This window comes from Xyrauchen texanus, chromosome 29 (assembly GCF_025860055.1).
Source record: "Xyrauchen texanus isolate HMW12.3.18 chromosome 29, RBS_HiC_50CHRs, whole genome shotgun sequence".
Taxonomy (NCBI): Eukaryota; Metazoa; Chordata; class Actinopteri; order Cypriniformes; family Catostomidae; genus Xyrauchen; species Xyrauchen texanus.
The window spans coordinates 37793242-37812806 of NC_068304.1; the positions used below are offsets into that span (position 1 = coordinate 37793242).

The window sequence follows — 19565 nt, forward strand, 5'->3', positions numbered from 1 at the left end:
CCAGTAGCATGTAGAATACAAGTTAATAGTGGTCGACCGATATGTTTTTTTTATTAATGGCCGATGCCGATATCCAGAGAGCAGGGTGGCCAGTGCCGATATCCAGAGAGCAGGGTGGCCAGTGCCGATATCCAGAAAGCAGGGTGACCGATAGCCCCATACAATGGCGATATATCATATAATTTAATATAGTAAATAACAAAAACATAAAATTGCTAAAAATAATGAATAAACTCTTATTTAGCACTATATTTACTAAATTTGACACAAAACTTTAACTTCTAAAAACATTGAATCTAATCTAAAATATAATATTGCATTTTAAATAGTAGATAACAGTTTCTTCTGATTTCTGTTTAGACATAATTGTAATAATTAATTTGCCCATGAATAAACTGTTATATTATGACGGAAATGACACCGTAGTGCACACAGTAGTCCAGCAACCATGATTGGCATATGCGCATTACCAATAGCATTTCCTCAAAAAAATACAGAATCATATCATTTACATTTACATTTATGCATTTGGCAGACGCTTTTATCCAAAGCGACTTACAGTGCACTTATTACAGGGACAATCCCCCTGGAGCAACCTGGAGTCAAGGGCCTTGCTCAAGGGCTCAACAGTGACATCTTGGTGGTGCTGGGGCTTGAACCCCCGACCTTCTGGTCAGTAACCCTGAGCCTCAACCACTGAGCTACCACTGCCCCCTCAATTGTACATACCGTGCATAGTGCATAAGACATTTACTTACAGCACACGTGACACGCTTTTATTTGGAAGTTGCACTCACGCACTCATGCAGATCCAGCACGATCAGCATCTCCTGACAGTTTAAACGGCCTGGATCACCAACTTGGATTGTCACGGAGTGACCGTCATGATTTGTGAATGAGAAGAACATTTGATCCTGAAGTTTTTGATTCTGGCTGATTGAATATGCGCTTCAGAGGACGATATTAGATGAGTGCTCGACGGGAAGACAACACTGGATTTTCGTGAGGTTAGTGAATTACATCTGTTAAACGAGATATCTGCATATTTGCAGTCGGTTTATAATACAAGTTACATTGATATTTGCTTTTTATCATTAGAAAAGAACATACAAATTTACAGGGAACTGTTGAAGAGATGCTGATAGAATACGTGCATAAGAGGAAGATTTATGAGTGCTCCACAGGACGCCGGATCTGCTGAAGTTGTGTGAGGTTGGTTTATTACATCTGTATATGGAATATTTTGGAATTATTGATATTTTCATTTTCTCATTAGACAAGACATTTAAAAGTTTCAGGGAACTGTTGAGGAGAGAGGGAGAATGAAACGAGCACTTTAACATTATGAGCTCAAACACGTCTGATATGAGGACTGTTTAAATGATACTGTGTTGCACACCCGTCTATTATTGTAGTAACACGATGGCATGTAACAACAAAACAAAACGTGACAGGTCGATTACACGTCTCATTCGCTTCACAAGCAAGCAGGAATATTTATCGGCCTGATAATTAAATAATTATGTATATCGGACGATTTATCGGCCTCAGCAATATATCGGTCGACCACTAGTAGTTAATAGAACACTGGCAGATATCAGATGTGAATTGGCCTGCCAGAAAGGAACCTTCGACAAAGAGATCAGTAGCCAAATAATCGTGGTAAAAGATTGGGCAAGAAAAAGGCTTCAATATAGTCTCAATAAGGCACTTTGTGGTATGTAAAAAAAATAAAAATTAATTATTAATAAAAGAAAAGTGTTTCACAATGAAATCAGTATTTACCTGAAAGACTTTCATTTAATTTAAGGCAGTATATTCACTGATCCCATAAGGTAAATAACAAAAAGACATTTAAATATTTAAAACAATGATTTGCAACAGCTATGCATATCTGCTTGAATTACATGTAGTGACATCTACTGACCTAAATACTTTGGCAATCTCACCCATAATGCACCACGTCAGCATTGCATTATGCATTTGCTGTTTTAATTTTCTTTAAGCAAGTTTGACTGAAAGACGACTAATGGCTATGGTCAATGCCACATGAGGATTCAAGGCTGATTGGTGATTGCTGCCAGTCCAAAAAAATTGTAGTCGTATTTGGTTAAATATCACCAAAAATTTAATATATTTTGCATTAAGAAAATTATTATTCATATTTAGATTTTTATGATAATTACGCGCATTTCCCCCCAAATATTCTCATTACACTGTAATGCAAAAACATACAAAAAAATTATAATCATTCTCATTTCTGTAATACAGTAATACAAATTTCACTGTCTGGCCACAATTTGTATTATTTAATTTTTTTGCTTTGTCATTTTTTTAATTGCCATAAAATTCTGTACAACAAATACCACAATGATGTACATTTAAAATGGTACATTTACATATAAATATTTTATTATAAATTTTATTATACATATTATTATTATTTTCAAATATATATATATATATATATATATATATATATATATATATATATATATATATATATATATATAAATATATATATTGCATTACAGTAGACTACTGAGAACTGAGAGGGGTGTTTAATTGCCATGAAAATATTTTCATGACATGAAAATTGTAAATGGTCCTACTGTAAGACAGGCTTTAATTTCTTTACACAAAATACATATTTTTCTTTTGATTTTGGGATAAAAACAAATTGATATTTCGTGACATTTATTGTGAGACTCGCCCATTTAAAAAGTTACAGTATATGTTTTCAATAAATGTTTCAGTTTCCAAAGACAAAATCTATCTTGCATTTGCAGACACATGGAGAGAAAAAAAAAATAGACAGACAGATAGACAGACAGCCAGACAGATAGGCAGGCAGACAGACAGATATATATATATATATATATATACATACATACATACATACATACACACACACACAGCATATATTCAATTGATAAATGGCACCTGGGAAAACTTTCAGTGCTAGAATGTTTGGTGGTTTAAATCTATGCTTTTAAAATTCAGTTGCAATTTTGATTTAAAAGCAAGACTTACATAACAGTATTTAAATTGAACTCAATAATGAAGATAAATAGACAGATGCACCGTAAAGGCAGACAGCAGTGTGTTTGGTCAGTAAGTGATCGACTATTCAGCATCTTTTTTGTGCATTTCACTTTCAGAGTCACGCAGACCAGAATAGAAATCTGTTTCCTGCTCACCAGAACCATTTCCTGGTACAGAGTTTATGAGGATGAGGAGAAACCCAATCCAGAGAGGTGGCAGCGACTGGCCGTTCTTGCTCACCATCAACTCACATTTCTGCCCCGCGATGAGGCGGGTTATCGCCGTTGCCCTCTTCTTCCTCCTCTTCCTCTTCGTAGTTCTCCTCATTGGGGTCTTGGGCGGGGTGTTTATCCTCTTTCACTGCTACATCCTGGTGTCTGGCCGCTTCCTGTACAAAAACACAAAAATAAAAAACAAAGATATACAAGCTGAGGTGATCAGCATTAAATCTAGTGCACTTTACATTATTATTCTGGCCAAAAACCGCCCACTTTCACAGGAAGAGACTCTCTGACTTACATGCAAAGCAACCAATCATGCTTTGTATTGTTTTGACATGTTGTTTAGAGATGGGTAAATCCGAAAAAACTATGATGCCACAATTATATACAGGTGGTGTATATAAGAACTTCCTTCTGTCTAAAAGCAAAATCAAATTTATTTCATATATTACAGTATTATTCAATTAAACTAAGCTTGCATTTGACATAAAACGCCCTCTAAGAACATAAAAAGCATATCCTGAAATTCACTGCCCGAATTACAGAGGTATTGTGAAAATTGAGACTGGATGTTTAAAGTGGAACTGGACTGAACTCATGAGATGGCATGGCAGTAACTGGACACCATAGAAGATGCTGCAATCGATCTGACTCACCCAACTGCAGCACTGCCACCAGTCTACTGTTACAGCGGCGACTTGTACAAAAGAACAAGCGTAAACATCCACACATGAGCATCACATAAATAGCTGTGCTACATTATACACTGTGATGTATTACAATGGCCATAACATTTTTTATTTTTTTAAAGAAAAGGAGGAACGAGTCTAAATGAATTTTTGTGGTCACAAATGCTGTTGATTGAGCTTAACTTGTATTGAATTCCCCAAACATAACAGATCAGTAGTTAATGTACATTCAATTTAAACTATACACATAAAAATAATGACATTTCTTACACACACACACACACACACACACACACACACACACACACACACACACACACACACACACACCACTCCAACACCTTATCCTTGCGTAATCATCTAAATTGATAATTTGGTACTAGAAAGTCACTTGCCATTATATCAAACACTGCTGAAAGATATTTGGTTCATTAAATTAAGCTGAACATTGTCTTTGTGTTTGTATTTGAGTTGTCACAGTATGCAATAGACTGGCTTGTCTTAAGGTCAAAAATGGCAACAAAAAAAACAAACATTCTCTAGAAACTCATCAGTCAATCATTGTTTTGAGGAATGAAGGCGATAGATACAATGCTTGAAATTGCCCCAAAAACTGAAGATTTCATCCAAAGGTGTCACTACAGTCTTCATAGACAAAGGACAACTGACTCTAACAAGGACAGAAAGAGATGTGGAAGACCAGATGTACAACTAAACAAGAGGATAAGTACATCAGAGTCTCTAGTTTGAGAAATAGACGCCTCACATGTCCTCCGCTGACAGCTTCATTGAATTCTACACGCTCAACACCAGTTTCATGTACAACAGTAAAGAGAAGACTCAGGAGGACTTATGGGAAGAATTTCAAAGAAAAAGCCACTTTTGAAACAGGTTTTGAAAAAGTTAGAGTGGGCAAAGAGAAACAGACATTGGACAACAGATAATTGGAAAAGAGTGTTATGGATCTTAAACCCATTGAGCTTTTGTGGGATCAGCTAGACTGTAAGGTGCGTGAGAAATGCCCGACAAGACAGTCACATCTATGGCAAGTGCTACAGGAAGTGTGGGGTGAAACGTCACCCGAGTATCTGGACAAACTGACCGCTAGAATAACAAGGATCTGCAAAGCTGTCATTGCTGCACGTGGAGGATTTTTTTGATGAGAAATCTTTGAAATAGTTAAAGTGCTGAACATTTTTATCAAATTGTAATGGTAATTTTTCACATTATTAATGTCCTGACTATACATTGTGATCAGTTGAATGCAACTTGTAAATGAAAGTACCAATTTCTTTCCATAAGAGCAAAATCTGTACATTATTCCAAACTTTTGGCCACCAGTGCGTGTGTGTATATACAGTGGAGAGATGACAGGAAATTATTAAGAGAAGGGAATGAGATCAAGAAACATTGCAAAATGTTTAAGAACTTGTGTCGCATACATATGCTCATTGTGTCGAGCATGTGGCTAACCAACACACCACTAGTATGTTTTTAAAATGATAAGCACATGAAACATCAATTGCACCAAATGCAACAGAGTAATGAGAAGATGCATATAAACGTGAGGCTAATTTTGTTGAATACTAGATGGATTATATTGACACTGAGTGACATTCCCATTCCTTTGGGTCCGCTCCGTTTAAATGCAAAATTAATTGTGCTTTTGAGGGAAAAAAGAAATGATCAACTCAAACAAAATATAATGACAGTAAATACCAAAATATAAAACCTCTTCAGATTAAAACAGCATACTCGTGGCTGTAAATAAATATTTAGTACCTGTTCTCCGTTCTCCTCATTATATGGGTCTCCCTCGTCCTCTATCACTGCTGCAGGCTTCTGATTCTCTAGCAGCTCGTCCTGGGCCTGGAGAGAGAATGATGTTATTTAAAAGGAAAAAAAACAATATTTGTTGTTCTGCTTTTAGAACAGTATGTGTGTGTGTGTGTGTGTGTGTGTGTGTCTGTGTGTGCACGTTGTTTGCATTTTTCTTTGACCTCATCATCACCATCTTCCTGATACTGCTCATCCAGAGTGTCTTCCTGTTGATCTGGATTTCCAGCCATCTGCACAAAACACACAAAACTCATCTGAGATTTTCTGCATTTCCATCTAAGAAACCTCTCCAAATTCACAGCAAACAAATCCGTGTAAACAACCAACTCGGATCGGAGGCGGTGCAACTTTCACATTCTGACCCATCACTTCCTGTGATGTCACTCACCACCAGCTGTTCTCCAGCATGGGGCTGGTGCTGATGCTTTCTGGGCAGGTGCATGTCTGGGCGACCTACAGGTGCCGGCTTATCCTCCTGGGGCTGCTGCTGCTCTGCCTCCTCGAACTCATCCTCGCCCTGATTGTTCGGGTCATCTTTAGGGTCAACATCTGCTTCGACGGGGCGCTAAGGGTTGACAATTCATCAACATAATGGCTTTTTACACATGAGAACAGGAACAACAGAAGCTTTAGAAGTGTATATGCTTATAATAACATATTGTAAGATTCCACACCTCCTCCACCTCGTGGTGAACATGTTCTTCTCCATCTCGCCTCAGCTCTCCATGATGTATGTTCCCCTCTACAACGGGACATTTTTTTAATAATAAAATGACTGTGGCTATGTAGATGTGTTTGTACAGTATAGTGGATGTGCGACAGTGTTTCCTACAGAATTTAGTTTTTGCAGGCAAAAGTTTATCTGTACCTACGTTGTCATATGAACACTTGCATTACAATACAACTGCATTATAATAACTACATAAATATTATTGTTATACAAGTAATAATTCTCTAATAATTTTTTTACTTGTAGGCAGATGCTCTCATCTCCTCTTCAGTCCACAAAAACCTGGTGACATAGGGTTGTTTTAGATTTGTATAGTTACTCGTAGTCACCAGAAACAGATCAAAATTTAAGTCCTTTTTTTACTCTAAATCTCCACTTTCACTTTTACTATTGAAAGTCACGTGGTGCCTGTTTAGATTCACGATCACATCTGAAAGTGAAAGTGGAGATTTAGAGTAAAAAAAGGATCAAATATTTATCCGTTTCTCAACCAACCTTATCATATTGCTTCTGGAGACATGGATTAAACCACTGGAGTCGTATGGATTATATTTATGTTTCTTTCATGTGATTTTTGGAGCTTCAAAAGGTCTGATCACCATTCACTTGCATTGTATGGACCTACAGAGCTGAGCTATGCTTTAAAAAAAACCTTGTTTGTGTTCTGCTGAAGAAAGGAAGTCATACACATCTGGGATGACATGAGGGTGAGTAAATGATAAGAGAATTGTAATTTTTGGGTGAACTATACTTTTAAAGTGAATTTGGAGTGCTGTAAATACAACACGCTCCGCACATGTGACCAAACTAAATCGAAAGCAACACATCTGTGATTCTGTTCATGAGATGATTTGTGGAGTGAGAACAGAAGCGCAGAATGGTGGAGCAGTGTGTGCAGACCATTTCATTAAATCACAGCACTTTGCAGTTTCATATACATATCATATCTTGATTTAAATTGTATTTAGAGGGATCGTTCAGCCCTACACAATGCAATAATAAGACGAGTTGTTTTCGCGTTCTTTCATGGCACACGCTCATTTTGTCTCATCACATTCAACTCAGACTGCAAGCTCACATCGTGAGTATCATTCTTTTGCCATGGTGCTGGAGATCCAGTAACGGCATAGCACTGCTGCTGAAATCGATGTAGGAAACACTGATGTGTGGCCAAACATGACTGCAACAAGCATTGGTCACACCACATTAATTCTTACCATTCTCTTCAGCTATGAGTGTATCTTCCTCACCCTGGATAATATCAGCATCCATGTTTTCATATTGTGACTTTTTCCTGAAATAACAGACAATGATGGTATTTGCAAAATAAGTTATTGCAGTTTGCTGTCTTAGATCTGATCATAGTGACGAGAACTGCAATATAACACATCCATTTAACTCTATAATGCAGAAAGATACTTGGGGGGAGGGTTAGTAATAATGTAATTATTTATTAAACGATGTTGTCTTTTATTATAATGCTTTTGCTGTAATTTTGCTAGCTAACATCACCCCAGAAACAGTGTTAAAAACAGTCTCTCGTGGGTTATTGCTTTATTTAAATATTAATTAATATATTATTCAAATAAAAAAAAGAAAATTTAAGATTTACATATTCTTATAGCCAGACAAACAGAAACTACATTTCTCCACCAAATGTCACGAAAAGTAAAATACAAACAAATGAGGGGTTTAAACTGTATCTTCTAAATTTAGCAACAGAGCTGCCGATATTGCAGATTGCATTTAAACTTATTATTCCTAAGCTAACAACTCCAATAAGCACATAGCATACACAAAATGTGCTGAAATAGTCAATTTTGTATTATACTTTTTTTACGCCTTCTTTCAATACATACTCTAAACAAAGAGCCATTAAACTAGTTTACTGCTAAATGAATGCATAACTGACTGCGGACAGCTGTAGGGAACGTTCTCTGACCTCATCATCTCCTTCTGTAGTTGTTGTTCTTTCAGATCAGCTTCTCTGTTCTGCTGTTCCTCTCTCTCTCTCTGCAGATGAAGTTGCTCCTCTCTCGCTTTCTGCTGCTGCAGCTGCTGACTTTGCAGGGCCTCCTGACGCAAGTGTAGCTGTCTGCGCTCCTCCGTCAGCTGCGCAACCAGCCGCTGCTGCTCCTGCTGCTGTTCATATGCAGACCTCACCCGCTCCACCTGCGCATGCTGCACCTGAACCTCTGCTGGTGCCACCTGGAGAAAGAGAGCAGCCACTACAGTGATATACAAAGAAAAAATCTATTCGAATTCAATTACATTTGGACTCTTTCTAAAGCATGATAGTAAATGCAAGTAAAAAAAATTATAATTTTCACACAAATTTTAGTCTTGAATGCATTCATCAAGCTCAACCTTTCAACGCTGTAAGCACAATTATTGTGAGAGAACTTATCAAACAAACAGTTCTTTCATCCAAGACCTTATCCTTGTGTAATCATGCTAAAATTGCTAATTTGGTACTAGAAAATAACTTCCCATTATATCAAACACAGATGAAAGCTATTTGGTTCATTAAATTAAGCTTAAGGTTGTTTTTGTGTTTGTTTTTGAGTTGCCAGAGTATGCAATAGACTGGCTTGTCTTAAGGTCAATATTAGGTCAAAAATGGCAAAAAAAATAAAATTAAAATAAAAACAGCTTTCTCTAGAAACTTGTCATTCAATCATTGTTTTGAGGAATGAAGGCTTTACAACGCTTGAAATTGCCAAAACAAAAGATTTCATATAAAGGTGTAACTACAGTCTTCATAGACAAAGCACAACTGGCTCTAACAAGGACAGAAAGAGATTTGGAAGACCAGATGTACAACTAAAAAAGAGGATAAGTACATCAGAGTCTCTAGTTTGAGAAATAGACGCCTCACATGTCCTCCGCTGACAGCTTCATTGAATTCTACCCGCTCAACACCAGTTTCATGTACAACAGTAAAGAGAAGACTCAAGGGTGCAGGCTTATGGGAAGAATTGCACAAAAATTTGCAGCTGAATGCCAGTTTGGTGAATAAAAGTACCAATTTCTTTCCATAAGAGCAAAAACCTTTGGCCGCCAGTGTTTATTTCACAAGCATTTGCGAGAGAGGAGAGACAGGAGAAGGCTATTTTATTTATATGAGGTTTTTCTCACTTGCATTTCAATCTACATCTTGATGTAATCCATCCTCATAAGCATGCAGCATGCTTTCATCAGCTGAATGGGAGGCTAAACAAAAAGTTAAAATGTGCCGAGACTAACGCTGTGCGTGCAAGCCATTCGCGCATCACAAGCCAATCAACTATTCAGCCCTTTTCAGTAAACTGCACCTGCAAAATCCTAAAAATGTATTTCCAGGTTTAATTTATATTTTCACGATGTGAGTTTATGTTTTCTCTTTTAATGCACAACATGTCGAACCTTTAGGCAATTGGGCTACAATAGCAGAAGACCAATTTGGGTTCCACTTCTGTCAGTCCAGAACAGAAAACTGAGGCTGCAATGGTCCAACCATCTGTGTACCTCAGCAGAAATCCAGATTCTTCAGACCAGGCGATGTTTTTCCAATCATAGTGGTACCCGGAGGGGTCTTCTGCTGCTGTAGCCCATCAGCCTCAATGTTCGATGTGATGCAATGTAGTAACACGTGTTTATTTGGGCTACAGTCACCTTCCTGTCAGCTTGGACCAGTCTAGACATTCTCCTCTGTCCTCTGTCAATAACAAGCCGTTTTCACTCACAGAATTGCCACTTGCTGGATGTTTTTTGTACCATTCTCTTTACACTCAAGAGACTGCTGTGTGTGAAATTCCCAGGAGATCAGCAGTTACAGAAATACTCAAACCAGCCTGTCTAGCACCAACAATCATGCCACGGTCTAAATCACCGAAATACAATTTTTCCCCAGTATGATGGTTGATGTGCACATTAACTGAAGCTCCTGATCCATATCTACATGATTTTGTGCACTGCAGCCACAAAATTGGCTAATTAGATAATTGCATGAATAAGTAGGTGTACAGGTGTCCCTAATAAAGCGTCCGGTGAGTGTATATATATTTTCTCATGTTATCGGTTTTATTTAAAATACATTTTATGCTTGTTAAATGATTATAAATAAGGGATTTAGACTTTCAGATATGTCCCAAATTTTGGTAACAGGCAGTGTTGGGTGGATTACTTTTGAAATGCAATTTACAACTGATTACAAACTACACAACTAAAAATTGGATCCGTATTGTAATCTTTTAGATTACACTTTTTATGCAATCTAAAAAGATTATTTTTGTATTACAGTACTACAGTATTACGGTACTTATTTCAGGTTTCAAAAATTGTATGAAGTACCAATTAACTACTTTTTTTTAAACATTAGTTTGGGGCATCTTTGAAAGTCAAGACTTATTTTTTCCAACCTGATTACATAATTCAAATTACATATAGTCCATTACTTCCTAACACAGGAAACAGAGTTGTACAAATTGCAAACCTCTGTTAAATTAAAGAGAAAACAGCATGTTGCTGAGCTACCAACAAACAAAGCATTAAAAAAACACTTATTACAGTGCTCTCTGGAATACTCCATTCTGATTGGTCAATGGTGCCACCAAGCAGTCTGATATTTCTTAGTAACAACCGCAACTCCACATATCAGATTGCTCATCCAGGTATTGCGAGCAATTTCTCCTGCTTCTCGATCACTGAGCGATCTCTACGTAAGCCAAAATAATATTTTCAACTCAAATCAATGTTTCATGTGCATTTATTTATTATTTTGGCAAGTTTTGTACTAAGATGCATAATGAGCAGACGTTCATTACCTACAAAATAAACACCAACAGAACACCAATGCAAACCGGATTCCATAATAACGCATAAATGATAATTACATAATTTCAGACAATTTTTTTAATTATATCAAACTACTTTCTATCAATACTTTTAAGTAATGAACAAAATATATTTACAATAATCAATGTGTCCCTCAATCCTGTCCACTACCTTGGATGACAATTTTCACCAAGCTCATCTCAATGCAGGTCTTGTCATATTTACAAAGAATACTTGTGATGCTGCCTAAGAGTTTGGCCAAAAAAAGTGCTATAGAAAGCAAAAAAAAATTGTTACACTGTTTGGATCAGCCTTTGCATCAGTAGCACGTCTATGATGCTAAAAATGCAGAATAGGTGAATCTATTGGGGTCTTACCACTTGATGAGCTTGATGCTCCTCCCTCGCTAGTGCGTTCTCATCTGGTTGATTGCCATGTGGCTCCTCCTCCACCTCACTACGAGCCAGATCAAAGTCCTCCTCCAGCTTTTGAGGCTGCCCAGCCTGCTCCATCTCCTCCTCTGCCAGCTCTCTCCTCCTCTCCTCGGTTCCGCCCATCTCTCCATCCTCCTCCCTGTTCTGTAATTGGGGTGGATGGGGCTTTTCCACCTCCTCCGGTTTCTGCAGCTGGTGGAGAAATGCATGACACTGAGCAAAATTTGAAGACACCGTCATGTATACTAATGAATAATAGAGGTGGTTTTACTTTATGGACACAAACCAAAAGACATGATTGTTCATAACAAATGAGTAAGTCTGGCATCAGAGCTAAAACAGCTTTCCATTATGTGACAATAAAGCTGAAAATAAAAGACTCATTACAATAAAGTCTGATTGTGTGAGCAGATATTTTCACACCTGTGTGACAGATTCAAACCAGGTCAAATTCTTAATATGACAAGTAACACTCATTGTTTTGATTGCATGATGGGTAAACATCTCTAATACCTGTAACTGAGTGTCCTGGGGTTGATGGTTTCCCCCTGGGTTTGCAGGCTGTCCGTTCTGGACTGTACTGACAGCAACAGGTGCCTGTGGCATTCCTGCTGTTTGCCTGAGACTGGGCATCTTATTCAGAGTTTCTTTCAGCTGTTTATATTCATTCACCTGGACCTGTAATCCACAGAGACTCTTCCCCTCAGTACAAAAACACATCAGAGAGAAAGCTTCACAGACTATAAATAGGTGAGGTTTGGTGGTTTGAGGTTGTGGTGAGGCCTTCATTAGAAAATGGGCAACAACACAGCAAGCCAACATTAAGCTCATGACATAAGGAAGTCTACACCCAAAAATGAAACTCGTGAAAATAAGTGTAACACTTTTCTTCTGTGGATCACAAAAGCACAAATTTTGAGGAATAAAATCACATTGCTCTTTTCCGTACAATGGAAGTATGCAGTGACCAGGTGTGAGGACAAAAACAAAACAATAAAAGTATCATAAAAGCAGTCCATACCACTGTTGCACATTGTTACGTATCTTCTGATTTGTGATAGAAACCGACTTACATTTAAGTCATTATTCACTGACAATCTTTCTCTCTCATTTTCCCTTAAACATATTCAAATGTACCATGTCAAGAAACGCATCTTGTGTTTCTTGTTACCGAACATAATGTGCCAACAGGGTCTGAATTTAACACCCGATAGTGTGAAAAATAAGTCTTTATAAAGTAATAATCAGTCGTAATTTGTGTTAAAATGAATAATACGTACAGTTGTTGTAGCGCCTTTAGTGTTCATTTCACCAGGAAACTGCGACGAAACAAAGAATGCGGTGCGTAAAAGTACGTTTGCAAAATGTTTGTTTTAGCAATGTTTATTCTATGAGACTAGGTAGCGCTTTTACTTTCTATTATTATCTGTGTCTTCAAGGGGGCTGGTGTCTGATGCTATTACAAGAGAATTTCAGTATGGCTTTGCTTTTCAGAATACCAGTTAGCTAATTTCTCGCTGCTCATCAATAGTCTCAGTTCGCTATAAATGTCTGCACTTATATAGCGCTTTTTTTAACCTTAGAGGTTACCAAAGAGCTTTACACTGTGTCCCAATCACCCATTCACACACACATTCACACACCTGCCATGCAAGGCGCTAGCCTGCCATTGGGAGCAACTTGGGGTTCAGTGTCTTGCCCAAGGACACTTTGGCATGTGGAGTCATGTGGGCCGGCAATCGAACCGCCAACCCTGCGATTGGCAGCCGACCTGCTCTACCACCTGAGCCACAGCCGCCCCTATAAATCTAAGCAAGATGAAGGCAATGTTCAGAAACGTACATGCTATCGGTAAGAAGAAAGATCACTGTCGGATTTCAAGTGGAGGTGCAAGTAAGTTTTAATTACTCACCACACACACACACACACACACACACACACACACACACACACACACACACACACACACGCGCACGCACACTCTCAGATAATGTTTGCTTAAAAATGATGTTGATTGTCACTGCTAGCTAACCAAGTATATATATATATATAATAATATATAACGTGTCACACGTTATGCATACATTCCTGCATATATACAGTGAAATTCTTTTTTTTTTCCACATATCTCAGCTAAGCTGGGGTCAGAGCACAGGGTCAGCCATGATATAGCGCCCCTGGAGCAGATAGCGTCAAGGGCCTTGCTCAAGGGCCCAACAGTGGTGTCTTGGCGGTGTTGGGGCTTGAACCCCCGACCTTCTGGTCAGTAACCCAGAGCCTTAACTGCTGAGGCATCCACTGCCAAACCTACTAAGTTACTAAGTAATAGTGTTGGGAACCGAGAACTGTTTTTAAAATACCGGAACCGAATGATTTTCATGACAGTGCAACACCACTACTAAATCTAAAGCAGAAAACATTAAGTGCAACTAATGTAGTCATATTCTGCAACAAACAACTTAGTGAATGAACAACATATAGCGCAACCAATGTTGTCCGATTCCTGAACAAATTATTCTTATGAGCCGGCTCTTTTTTAGTAAATCGGAGCTGAAATAAACTGTGAACTGTTACTGTGTCATGTGTACTTGTGGCTTGTGAAACGAATGACAAATTGAACATATAACAGTATGAAGTTTAGGATGCGACCGATGCACATAATGAGTTTTCTTGTAATAAGCAAATAAGCTGAAAAAGAACTATAAATGGACTTTCATGCAATGCATTAATTAAAAAATAATAAAATACTTAAATTCTTTAAAAGTGCAGTTCATTTTTAACTTGTAATGTTTTTTTGTATCTCATGTCTATCAAATCCACTTGCGTGAAATGCAATTCAAATTGGCCGGTAAGAAATCTGACTGACTGGTCATGTTTTTCATTTACTAGCCACCTTGGCTGGTAGTCTAAAAAGCTAATTTCGGACCCTGCGTGCCAAGCTTAAATATGTGGAAGTGTGCATGAGTTTAGAGAGCTACACAGCTGGGGAAGATTTCACTCTTTGCTTTTATTGTATGGAAAAGAGTAACTCAGACATTCTGAAATCTCCTTTTGTGTTCCACAGAAGAATGTTTTATCATTCTCATGAAAAGTACAAGTACAGTTTCATTGTCAAGTACAGGCACTCTCTCACACTAAATTTTGTCATCATTTATGCACACTCATTTTCTTCCAAAGGTTTTATTTTCCTTCTTCTGTGAAACCAAAAAAGTCCATGTTAGGCAGAATGTTGGAGCAGCTCTTTTTAATCATACAATGAAAGGGGATAGTGATTTTTATGAAAAGGTTTTCAAAAAGACAAAAAGCAACACAGAAATAGTCCGTATGACTTGTAAGCTATATTCCAAGTCTTCTCAAGTCATCCGATAACTTTGAGTGAAGAACAGACCGAAATGTTATTTGATCTTCCTTTCCAACATAGCGCTAAAATCTAATTTGCACATGCATGTTTTCATACTGTTGATACGTTTTTTAACACTATGCCAACTTCTATGGGTTCTTTCATGGCAAAATCCATGTTAAAATATAATATTCAGTAAAACAACTAAACACCTTTATAAGGTGTCGTAAGCAATCATAATACAGCAAAACTGAACATTCACATCCGCCAATGATTTGAGATTATCAGTGAATAACAACTTAAATTTGTCTGTTCTACTCATAAAGATAATGTACAGCTTCATAAGAGTTATAAATATAGTGCACATGGTATGGACAACTTTAAAGGAATAGTTCTCCCAAAAATGAAAATTATTTCATCATTTACTCACCCTCATGCCATCTCGGATGTGCATGACTTTCTTTTATCTGCAGAACTTAAACGAAGATTTTAGAAGAATTTCTCAGCTCTTTTGGTCCATGCAATGCAAGTGAATGGGTGCCAAAGTTTTTAAGCTCCAAAAATCAAAGTAATCCATAAGACTCCAGTGGTTAAATTATGTCTTTATGTGATTATGTCTTTATGTGATTTTTGAAGCTACAAAGGTCTGGTCACCATTCACTTCCATTGTATGGACCTACAGAGCTGAAATATGCTTCTAAAATCTTAATTTGTGTTCTGCAGAAGAAAGTCATAAACATCTGTGATGGCATGTAGGTGAGTAAATGATGATTTTGGGGTGAATTCTGTTTTTCATGCTTTAATGGTGTTTTTTCAGTCCCCATTTACTTCCATTGTATGGAAAAGAGCTGTGTAAACATTCTACTAAAGATCTCCTGTTGTGTTCCACAGAAGAAAGTGAGTCATACAGGTATGGAATGACATGATGTGGATGAGTAAATAATCACAAAATATATATTTGTGTGCTCTATACCTTTAAAGGAACATTCCGGTATCAATACAAGTTAAGCTCAACCTACAGCATTTGTGGCGTAATGTCGATTACCACAAAAAATCATTTCAACTTGTTTATGCTTTTCTTTAAAACAGCAAAAATCGCAGGCACAGTGAAGCATTAACAATGGAAGTGAATCCGGAATCTTTTTTAAGACACTATGGAATGCGACAGAACTTGAAATGCAGGTTTAGCGCATCTTTCTCACAGGACATGCTCGGCTTTGATTGGTCAATCGTACGAAGGCACAATACACACCCACAACCTCATTCCACTTGCCTAAAGCACACACACGTACACACATGCACACCCTGACCTGAGCCGCTGCTAGCGCACCCTTATGTTCTTCCAGGGTCAACACAAGCTGGTCGTGGGTTGATTTTAAGTTCTTGTGCTGTTGCTATAAGAAGGATCATCATAAGCAAAGCTCAAATACAAGCATTCTGGTATAAAATTCATAAAAATCTCATCAATGCACATTATTTACAGCCTGGTATTATTAATGTTTCTACAAATAGCAGAAAAGAGCACATCCAGCAGAACCTGCAAAGAATTTGTCCAGGTCTTATTTCACCCCAAAAAGAAAATGAAGCCTATTTTTGGGGCCATTCAGATATTTTGGATTGTGTAAATATTTGTTTATGAAAATTCATATTTAAGGACATTTTACAAAATTAGAAAATAAATAAGCGCAAAATAAAAATAAATAAAAATGGAACATTACATTGTTTTTATACACCTTGTAGTACTTGAACTGCCTTTATTTAATGCTGCTTTAAACTTCACAGTGTTTAAGTAGTTTTTGTAGATTTTTTTATATTAATATTTGTATTAATAAAATGTACTAAAATTATTACTTTCATATATTTGGAGAAAATAAAATAGATATTGCAATTCAGTACAGTTAATGAGATTATCAATGAGAATAACCAAACAATAATAATAATAATAACATAAAGACAAATTAATAATAAATAATAAAAATGAAATATTAAAAATGGTGAAAATGTTCTTAATTGCAATACAATAATGTCACAATGCAAAACATCTTCATGTTCCTAAAAATAGGCTTTATGCAAAATAACATTTCTTAAACCACTGAAATGTGACCTGGAAATGTTTTCATGAGATTCACACAAAAACACATTGAATTTTAGTATGGATAAAAAATATATATTATTATGTGTCGAATAATGAATATGATGTGAAATAAGATGGATCTTAGAAATTAGGCTGAAAATGAATTTTAAATCATCGAGTTACAATTATAACTACTGCTATTAAAAACATAAATGTTTAGTGTGTAAGTATGAGTTTTGCCTATGCACTGCAATTCCCAAATTGTGTTGGAAAATTACCCTGGTATCCTGTAGCTGCACATAGATTTCCTGATGAGCTTTTCTCAACTGTTTGTTCTCCTCACGTAGGTTATATACATTATCTGAGGAAGAGAGAAAGAGAGCTGATATGACTGCACATTGGTGGCAAACACAAAAACGTCCTTGATTAAGAGACAGTATTCGCTGTTTTTGTGGCATATTTCAGAAGATGAAAAAGACAAACAGAGATGATTCGCATGGCGACATTTCACAGAAGAGAAGAGCAGCTCCATTGACAGGTTGTCACGAGCTGCATTCGTCCAATCATTATCAGCATCGCAAATATGCAAAGGTTAACCTGGGGTTTACGAATTTACAGTGCGAAACATTGTAACATAAACATCCAGGATTAAAGTAAAACAGTGTTAAACATGAAACAGGATAACTTGTTTATCCAGGGTTAAGAATAACCTGGGGTTAATGATTTTAAGTGTGAAAAGCCCTTATGGCTATAGCTATGTTCTAGGGTTGGGCGATGTCCCCTAAATTGGCAGTTGACGATGTTGACAGTAAAACATCGCGATGGACGATGATATCGTCGGTGGGGCGGGGCGGGCGGGGATTATATAATTTCATATAATTTTCAAAAATTATATGAAAAATTATAATTTCGTTATTTTACTAACCCAACTAATGACTCGTCGGCGCTTTATCAGTAGGTTGCACGACACGTGAAGCATTTTTTTTTTTAGCTTTCACTTAAGAAGAGTTGTGCACTTTTTATTTTAATATATCTCTTTACACAAATACTATTTTCCACTTAAAAACTATAATTTCATTATTTTACTCACTGATGAGCAAAAGGTGGAGGCAGAAATGACCATGTACCTGCAGGAAATGGCCATTGATGGGGAAGAGGACCTGCTGACTTGGTGGAAAACGAACGACAAAAGGTTTCCGTTCATGGCAAGATTAGCACGGCAATATCTGTGCATATGTGCTACCAGTACTCCATCAGAGCGGGTCTTCAGCACAGCGGGTAGTGTAGTTACTCCAATCCGCAGCTTATTAAAACCAGATAAAGTGAATATGTTGGTATTTCTGGCCAGAAACATCGAAATTTAAACATGGTCTATGGTGAAAGATATTAGACTTCTTTACGCATTTTTCGCTATTCGATTTTGCATATTATTTTTTAAACATTCATTTGTGTAGTTCATATGACCACTTTACAATATTTCAATAACATAATTTATTTTGTAGCCTGTGCTGAAGTTAATTGTGCTGCTAATTATAAGTGAAACGTTAATGGCGAGTTTCGGTCTGAGTGTTGTTCCCGTTTTCTTGTTTTATTTGTTGTTCTTCTATGTTTTAATAAATGTGTGTTATTCATATTCACCTTGTTTCTTTCATTTGATTTGACATTATGGATTTATGGCCAAGGAAATTTTTCTTTAAAAGTATTAACCAGACAAAACTGATTTGACGAAAATTGAAAATTGAATTGAGCTATGTGACAATGAGCAAGATTTTCTGAGACACTACAACTACTAATAATTAATTAATAAAGGCTATTTTCTTGTAGCCTACAACATAAAATATTTTAATCTAAAATGTACAGTGTAAGTCATGTAAAAAAAAAGACATGAAGCTAACAATGTCAAGATCAATATTTGTGCAGCCTGCCTGACACGGTATTTTCACAGACTAACACATCACGTCTCTGGCATATACTACAGTATTTAAAATAGCATATATGCATTAGTTATATTCTCAATTTAATTTACAGAGCAATCCCTGCAAAGTTTTTAGGTTAGAAGAGACTAGGATTAGTGAGTCACACTAGCAAGACTCGCAAAAGAGGGCGTGGCATCACGATGGTGGCTCTACATCGTGATGTTGGTCAGCCATCACGATGGACGATGATATCATCCATCGGCACAACCCTACTATGTTCACACCACGTCTGAATGTGGCCCAAATCAGATTTTTTGCACTTGCATTCACTGTTCAGCCACATTCAGCTGCAGTGTGAACGTAGTCTATGACATTCTGGCCCACACAATTCCTATCTTTGATGCAAGTCTATGGATTTTTTCCCCAGTTTTATCTTCCACCAGGCAAAAATCTTAAGTCTGA

The 19565-nt window shown here is 37.0% G+C and overlaps 1 protein-coding gene across 1 annotated transcript in view; it reads right to left on the reverse strand.

The window, feature by feature from the left end:
* Window positions 1-2513: 2513 nt before the first annotated feature.
* Window positions 2514-19565, reverse strand: part of LOC127622690 (Golgi integral membrane protein 4-like) — a 33408-nt gene continuing 16356 nt past the window's right edge. The window contains exons 6-16 of the mRNA XM_052096721.1: window positions 17466-17548; window positions 16424-16507; window positions 12287-12451; window positions 11717-11965; window positions 8467-8732; window positions 7742-7818; window positions 6469-6536; window positions 6183-6359; window positions 5956-6024; window positions 5738-5824; window positions 2514-3433 (exon numbers count right to left, since the gene is read on the reverse strand). Of these exons, the coding sequence (XP_051952681.1) occupies window positions 3293-3433; window positions 5738-5824; window positions 5956-6024; window positions 6183-6359; window positions 6469-6536; window positions 7742-7818; window positions 8467-8732; window positions 11717-11965; window positions 12287-12451; window positions 16424-16507; window positions 17466-17548 (1466 nt within the window). The 3' untranslated portion in view covers window positions 2514-3292. The remainder of the gene's footprint in view (window positions 3434-5737; window positions 5825-5955; window positions 6025-6182; window positions 6360-6468; window positions 6537-7741; window positions 7819-8466; window positions 8733-11716; window positions 11966-12286; window positions 12452-16423; window positions 16508-17465; window positions 17549-19565) is intronic.